General features: G+C 33.5%; 1 protein-coding gene across 1 annotated transcript in view; it reads left to right on the top strand.

The window, feature by feature from the left end:
* The window catches only part of LOC101496031 (serine protease SPPA, chloroplastic-like), a 10,184-nt gene extending 1,054 nt beyond the window's left edge, over positions 1–9,130 (top strand). The window contains exons 2-13 of the mRNA XM_004488338.3: positions 542–725; positions 1,314–1,451; positions 1,947–2,117; positions 2,193–2,296; positions 3,199–3,266; positions 4,257–4,423; positions 5,064–5,133; positions 5,803–5,957; positions 7,083–7,188; positions 8,322–8,409; positions 8,504–8,647; positions 8,740–9,130. Coding sequence (XP_004488395.1) covers positions 542–725; positions 1,314–1,451; positions 1,947–2,117; positions 2,193–2,296; positions 3,199–3,266; positions 4,257–4,423; positions 5,064–5,133; positions 5,803–5,957; positions 7,083–7,188; positions 8,322–8,409; positions 8,504–8,647; positions 8,740–8,961 — 1,617 coding nt within the window. The 3' untranslated portion in view covers positions 8,962–9,130. The remainder of the gene's footprint in view (positions 1–541; positions 726–1,313; positions 1,452–1,946; positions 2,118–2,192; positions 2,297–3,198; positions 3,267–4,256; positions 4,424–5,063; positions 5,134–5,802; positions 5,958–7,082; positions 7,189–8,321; positions 8,410–8,503; positions 8,648–8,739) is intronic.
* Positions 9,131–10,024: the final 894 nt, after the last annotated feature.

The raw sequence follows: 10,024 nt of genomic DNA on the forward strand, positions 1-10,024 counted from the left end.
AGGAATGCTTTTACCACATATCATATGCTTGGTTGTTTCTGGGTTTACTAGCAATGATAATAGGTAGCTGTTATGTTACGTGGGAAATTTATACATACATCAGATTAACTTTAAGAGGAAAAACATCTAAAACTAAATTACATCAATTCATACTCAATTACAATAGAACCTTAGCACAATGGTAAGGTCGTGCTGCCTTGTGAGTTGTGACTTATATGTCATGAGTTCAAATCCTGGAAAAAGCCTCTCTGCTTGCAGAGGTAAGGTTGTGTTGATCAACTCTCTATAAACCTGACCTGGTGGAAGTCTCATGCACTACGTCACCTGCAACAAAAACAACAACCGAGGCTTATCCCACTAAGTAGGGTCAGCACTAGGTCACCCGCACTCCATTATAATTAAATTACTCTTTAAAAATAATAGTTCAAATCACTTTTATTCAATCCTCACCCTAACATACACAGCTTGTTTTGCTTTCGCTCTCCAAAATGATATTTAATTATATATTTTGATGTCATTGTGTTTGGAATGTTATGTTCAGATATCTGATCAAGCGAAGAGTAGGTTCTCTCCGGGACTTTCTCTACCCCAAATTTGCGAGAATTTTTTGAAAGCAGCCTACGATCCTCGGATTTCTGGGGTCTATCTCCATATTGATAGTTTAAACTGTGGGTGGGGTAAAGTGGAAGAAATTCGAAGACACATATTGAATTTCAAAAAATCAGGTAAAAACACTTGACTTGTGTTGTGGTGCAGCCTATATGCTGAAGAAAGAGAAATGTGGAAACATCTAATTCCAAAATACTTTTTTTTCTTCATATTATATGATGCTTATCGAAACTTATGTTACTGTTAAATAAGCCTGTGTAGAGTTTTCCATGAAATTCAGTAAACGTACATAACTGTTACCTTTAAATGTAGTTAGTAACTATTGATGTCTTCTATGGCTGTGGTACACCTCATTACATGTTTTTTCTTGCGCACCTCCTAACTTGGCTACCAATCCATAAGCCATGTGTATAAACTGTTAAATTTTAACATTTCATGAAATACTTCTCTTATATCCTACATCCTATAGAGAACATTCAAGAGAGTGATCAATTTAATATGTTTTTTTTTTGTCTATGTTGAAATTGCCTTTAATAGCAGGCTCCTTTTCCCAAAATCAATGTATCTTCTCTTGATGCGAGTGCTGATCCATGTTAATTTCTGCTGTTGTGATGTAACTGAGAATTTACATTTTAGAGCAAATATAATGATTAATGATGTACAATATATCTCTAACAAGCATTGATAGTTGAGTATGCTTGTAGGAAAATTTGTTGTGGCTTATGTTCCTACATGTCAAGAAAAAGAATATTACCTTGCGAGTGCATGTGAAGAGATATATGCCCCTCCAAGTGCTTACTTTTCTTTGTTCGGATTGAGTGTTCAAGCCTCATTCCTCAGAGGTAAGTTGATCTTTCTTTACGTTGCATTTTTTAAAGTTTGATTAGTAGGATATTTTCTAGTATTTTGAGGGAGAAAGTGGGTATAGAAGGGGAGATGTACCTGGTAGTTTGGTACTTAATATAAAGGTACTTTGCATATACTATGCATAGATTGTTGTATGATACTTACCTGATAGTCTGGTACTTCATATCAAGTTGGTACATAACTTTGGTACAAAATGTCTCACTATTAATGCCTGAATTGAAGTCTTGTACTGATACAACTTTCTAGAATATGATAGATGTATATGCTGATTTCTCAAATATCATACCTATGCTTATGTCTTGAATCATTATTTAATTGTATGGAGAAAGTCTCAAATTACTCTCATATATATTACTTTATAGACGCAAGTCCAGATTACTGATAAATCCTTTTACATTTTATGGCTCATGAGATGACTATGAATAATCTTAAAACTTGTGTTTTTGACATCATTTGTTAATTCTTTCCAGGTGTTTTAGAAAATATAGGAATTGAACCACAAGTGGAAAGGATAGGCAAGTACAAAAGTGCAGGAGATCAACTAGCTCGAAGGACCATGTCTGATGAAAATTGTGAGATGCTGACTGCATTGCTTGATAACATCTATACAAACTGGCTGGATAAAGTCTCTTCTGCCAAAGGTACTTTTGCATTTGAAATTTTAGTTGTATTTTGTATCACTACATAACTTCTCGTCTTCTGCCAATTCAAAACAGGAAAGGGAAGAGAAGATATTGAGAAGTTCATAAATGAAGGTGTTTATCAAGTTGATAAGCTGAAAGAAGAAGGCCTTATATCAAATATAATCTATGATGATGAGGTACATTATTGTTTGTTAGTGATATATGAAAGGCTAAATGTAGGCGAGTGCTACTGTGCAGAAGGTTTCATGTGTGTATTGTGCACAACCTCTTTTTATCATTGATTAAAGAAATTCCCCAAATTTTATTGTACACCATCGACACTAAATCTTTCTCCTTCTCCCTCTCCTCATTAACTCTGTCCACCCCGCCTGCTCTCGTTGTTGAACCCTGCACAAACTGTCTCTGGCACAAGCTCCTTCGTCGTGGTCACCAACCACCACATCCATTTCTCCTCCACCAATATTGTTTAATTAAATTACATACAGATTAAAACATGGTTCCATGAACCAAATAAATTCCATGCATTCAAGTGACAATGGGTGTTATGGGCATGTATAGCACAGACTTACTGATGCTGATCTGAAACTGGCCAGTGAGTTTCAGCAACAAGATTAACAACCAAGAACAAAAAACCAGAACATAACCAAAAAGAACCAATTCAATTAATAAACAAAAAGGAAAACTAGGAAGGGTTGGATGAAAAATTGGGGTAAAGCTAAAAAAAAAATAAACCCTGGAAATTGGAGAGAGATGGGGAGATAAGGTGAAAGTTGCGTCGAAGAGAATGTTATTGTGCGAGAAGATAATGTGTTTGTGAGTTCGCGACGGTGGTTGCTTTCACAACGGCATTACCAAACAAAACAATTACTGTTTTGGATTATGGTGATGAGTGGAAAGATTTGGTGTGGGTAGTCTAGCATTAGATCTAGTATGTCTACTTGATCTAATGGTAGGGAACAATTGTGTATGGTGCAAAACTTGACTAACTTGTGCAAATCCATAATGAATTTATTAGAAGACATCAATACATTGCAATTAACGAGGGTTAAAAGGATAAGAAACATTAAATGTTTTGCAGGTTACTGCCATGTTGAAGGAGAGGCTTGGAGTGAAAACAGATAAAAATCTGCCTATGGTAGATTACAGGTAGAAATTCCTTCTAGAGGCTTTTAAGAGCTTACCAAGTTATATGCAATTTCTATGAATAGATAAAAATCAGCTTTAAAAATAATTATGGAAAATTTTCAAATCCTTAGTCTCAAAATTCACCATCTGTTCCATAAAAGTTTTGATCTCAATCTATGTTTCAGTTTTGTACGTAGTAAATACAGACGATATCTCAATGACTAGTCTTTTTCATGATCAAATAAAAGAAGTATTTACATCAATGGTGTTTTTTTTCTTCTTTTCACCGTGATTGAGGACTATTCTGAAAACTTACATTTTCCTCCACCTCTATGCTTCAACAGGGTTGTTATTACACATTAATTTCTGTCAATTGTTAATTGGTACCTAAGTAGCTGATTTTCTAGGTTCAAGTAAATATATCATGACGCAGGCGCTAGTGCTATTGATTGCGTCATCTTCCACATTGTGTGTTATTGCAGCTCTTTACAGTTTTACTATGCAATAAGAGCCTTGCTTAGTTCACTGGCTACTTCCTTTTTGGATTTGTCTTGCAATATTTGATTCAGATTATATTGTAACACAGTATTTCAAAAATAAGAAAGCTTTCATATTTGTTTTTAGCACATCAAGTACAGTAGCCTAATTTAAAAATTATAACTTTGTATTTGTGGATAAATATAAAGTATTTTCTTAGCACTTCTGCTACATTTAATTTCATTCTTATTCTTTAGAAACAGAAATTTACAATTAGTTTATATAGAAATTGGAGGAAACTTCAATGCATCGATAATATGTTACAAAGTTTTATTTAAATTAATATTTTTCACTATCTCTTATTCTTGGATTTTTCTTTGGCTTATATATGTAAATTACAATTTTCACACGACTTACTATTGCTCTATTTCTCTGACCCAAATTTTATTGCTAACAATACTCCTTTTGGTGAATGGTGAATAAAATATACCAAACTAACACATTGATATAATTTATTGGTTTGATTAAATACAGGAAATACTCTCGTGTTAGGAAATGGACAGTTGGAATATCAGGTGGCAAAGAACTGATAGCCATCATTCGGGCCTCAGGTAGCATTAGTCGAGTTAAGAGTCAATTAAGTATCTCTAGCTCAGGCATCATTGCTGAGGAGTTTATTGAGAAGATTCGCACTGTCAGAGGTACATTTGATATTATGAGTTTCTCTTTTAAGAAGTAATCATTAATGCATCATTGACAATTTGAAATGTTTTTTAGTAGGGTAATATTATATTAAAGTTAATGGGAAGCCAAAGGATTATAATTGTTTTGAATTTTTTTATTCCAAAATTGGCAGTAAAAGTATTGTTTTCTTTCCAAGACTAAGAGATACATTGACAAAGGCAAGAACAAGTAGATTATACTAAACAGATACATTGACTGAGGATTTTTCATTAATGAGATCTCAGAGGCAAAGAGAGACCCATCATCCAGAGAAAATAAATAAACATGACTTACAGAACTCTTCATTCATGTATTCCATGATGTAAATAACAGGGATTAGTTTTATTCAGTTAAGTATGTATGCATTCAACCACAACACAGCATATCTATTCTCTGCTAGTAATATTTTGTATTTTCTATAATCATTCTCTGTTAGTAATATTTTATATTTTTTATAATCATTCTCTGTTAGTAATATAACTGAGGCATAATCATGGTATCCATGTTTATATACGATGCTGTTTGCCAAACCTGAAATCCTTGCCGTTAATATTAATTATTATAGTATTCATGTTTTATTTGTCTCCTGATCACAATGGGTATTCTTTTTCTCTTCAGAGTCGAAAAGATTTAAGGCCGCTATTATCAGAATTGACAGTCCTGGAGGTGATGCTCTTGCTTCTGATTTGTAAGTTCTGGTAAAAAATTCCCCAATGTTAATTATATTTTTAATATAAGCAACATTTGATTTGTATTGGTTTGATATTTATTGGTTAGATTAGATCCATCTAGATCTGATCTGTACAATATGATACTTTGTGAGTACTTGGAAGTATGATATTATATTTTTGAAACTGTGAGTATGACATTGATTAATTCTTTGTTGAAGCTTTTTATTTAGATAATAATTTTAAAGACTTAAATATATTTTTATTCTTCAAAATAGGATAATTATTGCTTTTGGCCCCTCAAAAGTAATTGTCAAATTTTGGTCTCGCTCTTCTGAAAATGATGACAATTGGTCACTCTTCATAGTCTTTTGCTCAGCTTTTGGTCCATTTTTTTGACTGAGACAAACCAACTGTGGTCATTTTCAGTACCGAGGGACCAAAAGGTGTTAAAATTATTTTGAGGGGCCCAAAGCAATATTTACCCCATTTTGAGGGATTGAAAACATATTTAAGACTACTTTTAAACTTGAAAGGAGTGAATCATATCCTTTATAGTATAGTTAAATTTAAAATGTATCTATAATTTTTATCATGGAGTGAGTTGTATGCTTTCTAATTATTTTGGTGACTTTGCATGTGTAGCTGATCATAGTCTGATTATCATTATTTGGTATCACTTTCTTTAGGATGTGGAGAGAAATTCGTCTTTTAGCTGCTTCAAAACCTGTCATTGCTTCAATGTCTGACGTGGCAGCAAGTGGAGGATACTACATGGCAATGGCAGCTCAAGCTATTGTTGCAGAAAGTCTTACCTTAACGGGTTCAATCGGAGTGGTCACAGGTGAATAATCAGGGTGTTATACTGTTTCAATCGGGCATGCAGAATGATAAACTAACTGAAACAAAAAAAAGAAATAGTTTTATTAAAATCATTCATGGACATGATGGAATATTTGAAAGATTTGTTTTCATCTGTTTCTATGCAACAATCTATTCGGTGCTGCTCAATTTAAGAATTAGGAAGCTCCCAATTCAGGCACTGAGCAAAGATCAGTCAGTCTCAGTACTTGTTTTCCCATTACTTCAGTGTCTAGACAGATGTGCAAGATACCATTACCTGTTACTTATAGTCAAGATAGGGGATGAAAATTGTTTATACACACACACACATATATGTAAAATAACGTAAAATAACCGGTAAATCACTACCAACACTTAACTAAACTTAAATTTATTATACATAAGATGGAGAACAACAAAACAGAGAACAGAGGAGGCAGCAAACACCAAACCAGAAAAACAAAAACCAATCGCCAAACTAAAATCCAGTAGCTCAAAAGCAGCCTTGTGATGCCACAGTAGCACGATCCAAGGACCAAAAGTCACTTCTGCTGCACTGTGCAAAAGGAACAATGGAGAAGATGAGAGAGAAGTTGTTTTTGGCTGGGAAGAAATGCTCAAAAGAGGGTTAGAAAGGTAAAAAAAAAAAATCATTTATCATGGAGTGAAACATGGATTCAGTTTCAACAATGGGGTTGCTGCTGGTTAACCTGCTTTTGGTTAAGCATGGTGGGATTGTACAATCTCACCAATCAAACAGGCAAACACGAAGATCCTACGTGATATGGTGAGATCATATTCCATCATATGATCAGGATCACATAGGGTCCAAAAATCATATGATTGTGCAACTGTAGTTTTGACTACCATGCTTATAGTCATTTTTCGATAAGTAGAAGACGAAGTATGTAAAATGTACATTCTGCTGATATCTGTTTATTTTCGACCAAGAGGAAAATCATGCTACCATTCAAATGGTACCTGCAGCCAAAATATGTAGCTGAATGCTAATTATTCCTTCCACCTCTGAAATAATGAGGCAATACGTTACAACATCATGAATGGTCAGGCTAAATATTTTGTTTTTGCGCTTTGTAATCTGTTTATTTAACATTTTCTTTTGTAGGAAAATTTAACCTTGGGAAACTATATGAGAAGATTGGATTTAATAAAGAAATCATATCAAGGGGAAGATATGCTGAGGTCCTTGCTGCTGAACAACGTTCTTTTAGGTAATAAATTTTCTTCATTATCTGGTACAAAGATTCTAGTTGATCAAAAGATATTATTAAAAGTGTAATAAGTCATCTGTTATCTCAAGTACCGAGCACTCTCTTTGAGAGGGAAATGCATAACTGCTACTTTTACATTCTAACTAGTCTCTAGCCCAATGCAAATAAGCTGATGGTGGCTAGTGTTATACTTGATGAGCTTTGAGAGAAGGGCTTTTGGGTTCTTATTTTTGTAGCCCTAATGAAGTACTTTTGACATGGGAAAGATTTTGGAAGAGATACACGATGAGGCTTTAAATGAAAGGGTAAAGATTCTTGGTGGTGAAATGAAAGTGTGCAAGGATAAAAGCTAATTGTTGAAAGTCTTGCATTGGAAAGTGATATAACCTGAATATTGGATAGGCCCAGCCTAAATTCTAAGAACAAAGTCATAAGACCGTTGTGTTTGTGTAAAACTGTTGAAAATTTAAATAAATATTAGGTAGTTAGGCAAAACACCTACTATTTTTAGTAAATTTTAATAAAATATTACTTCTCTTTCTCATTTTTTATTATTATAAAATTGGTTTTTTTACTATAAATGGTAAGAGTCTACCTTTGGACCCTTATTGATAGGTCCATATTAGACAAACCCATAAAATCCTAATCTATAAAATAAGAAGTTCATAACTTGACAATAATAAAAAGAAACTTCAAAATTAATTTTAACAAATCGTGATTAAATTTTACATACTTCATTATATAAATAACAAAGGTTAGTAAGAATTTTATCACCAATTAATTGGTAGATTAGGCTCTTTTATATTGTTGCCCACCTAAGTACACAAAAACATTGTCTCCTTCAAATAGCTTTTGGACCTTGCTTTCGGTTATCATGGAATTAGAAGTTAGAAACTTACTGGTATAATAGTATTAAAACCGAGCTTGACTGAGCATTTAACAAGGTGAACCGAGATAGTTCAAAAATAATTCAATGCATTTACACCCTTAATGAGAAGCATTAGTTGGACTCCATCTTGGTTTGGATATATCCCTATATCTTTTTCTGTTGTATAACTAACTATCAATACATGACTTCCAGAGTAGACAAAAATGTATTCTTTTTTATATTTGTTTTCCTTTCTTTGGTTTAGACCAGATGAAGCAGAGCTATTTGCCAAATCTGCACAGAATGCTTACAAACAATTCCGAGACAAGGCAGCTTTATCCAGATCAATGACTGTCTGTTCTAAATTTATTAAGCTTTTTATTCCCGAGCTTTTTTTTTATCCTTCATTCTTATAGATCTTTGTTACTACCACTATTCGGTACATAGGTGGATAAGATGGAGGAGGTAGCTCAGGGGAGGGTTTGGACTGGAAAAGATGCAGCATCACATGGTTTGGTTGATGCTATTGGTGGCCTTTCACGAGCTATTGCCATAGCAAAGTTGAAGGCGAATATACCTCAAGACAAACAGGTTGGTTTGAAATCACATTTTTCTGCCAATATGAATGTTGGATTTGAGAAGTGAAGTTGCTAAAAATGATGATTTTGCTTGCGCTATGTCAGGTTACTGTTGTGGAGATATCCAGACCCAGTCCCTCTCTACCTGAGATTTTATTAGGTGCTGGGACTTCCCTAACTGGAGTAGAAAACACGTTGAAGGAATTGCTACATGGGTTGACATTTTCCGATGGAGTTCAAGCCAGGATGGATAGAATCGTGTTTGGTTCATCAGAAGGCACCAACCTCATTTTGTCAATCATAAAAGATTATCTTAGTTCCCTGTAGTTTTTTTTCTTCATAATTCATTGCATACATTTTATCTTATTTTGCTTCTATAGTTTCCTTGTATTAGGGATAGCAGACGACGAAAGTCGTCTTGATAAAATTCTGTCTGACAAACATTGTACGTACATATTGTAAATTTGTAAAGTTTAAAGCATAGTTTTACGGATCACCTTAGCATACCTTAAAGAATATGCCTGGATTGTCTGTTCTGAACTTTTTTCGAAGGTGTCGTCTAGCATTAAGCACCAGAACTGTTATTAGGAGAATAACGGTGTCATTTAACATAACAAAATAGATTTGATGATTTTGGATACTATTCCGCTTTGACATTGCATCACGTAAAGAACTAACAAAATACATCTAGATATTATTTATTCTCTCGTAGATGATCAGTGTTAGTTGAATTAGATAAAGTGGAACAAAAAACTTTATGAATTGTATTTTTTAGAACATGTGTAGCTTGAATTTTAGATTCTTGAAGGGACGCTTGAATGGTTTTGGGTTCTTCAAAATCAATTGTATCTGAGTCAAAAGTTTCTTTCCGATTTTTGTCTTTTTTTTATTTTTTTTTTATCAGAGGTGAGATAATTCTTGAATAACCTTGGTGTCTCTTAGTTCAACTTTGAAGATATGATCAACAAAAACAAAATTAACAACTCGGTTAAAACTATTACCTTGAATAACTTTGTATATACCTTTAGTTTGGACTTTGCTCAAAGCATTAGTTTTTTTCAAGACATAGTTCTTTACCAACTTCTTAACGACCGTGACATTTTCAACAAATTGAGTTATTCCATGACCAATAGAATACTTTTGATATTTCTATATAAAATGCCATTCCACTTAACATGATTCATAAAAAGAGTGACAATTTTTCACATTCAATATAAAACAAAAAATGTGTACCTTTAATATTTAACAAGAATGCAATCTCTCAGTTTTTGTATTATATCCAAATCGGCAAAAACTCGAGCAAAATGCTTCAACGTTTTTGAGTTAGTTGCTTCATCAAGAGATTGTGAAAATAATCTTTGGCCTCCAATGTTCTTGAGGAAGATTATAT

This window comes from Cicer arietinum, chromosome 1 (genome assembly GCF_000331145.2).
Source record: "Cicer arietinum cultivar CDC Frontier isolate Library 1 chromosome 1, Cicar.CDCFrontier_v2.0, whole genome shotgun sequence".
Lineage (NCBI taxonomy): Eukaryota > Viridiplantae > Streptophyta > Magnoliopsida > Fabales > Fabaceae > Cicer > Cicer arietinum.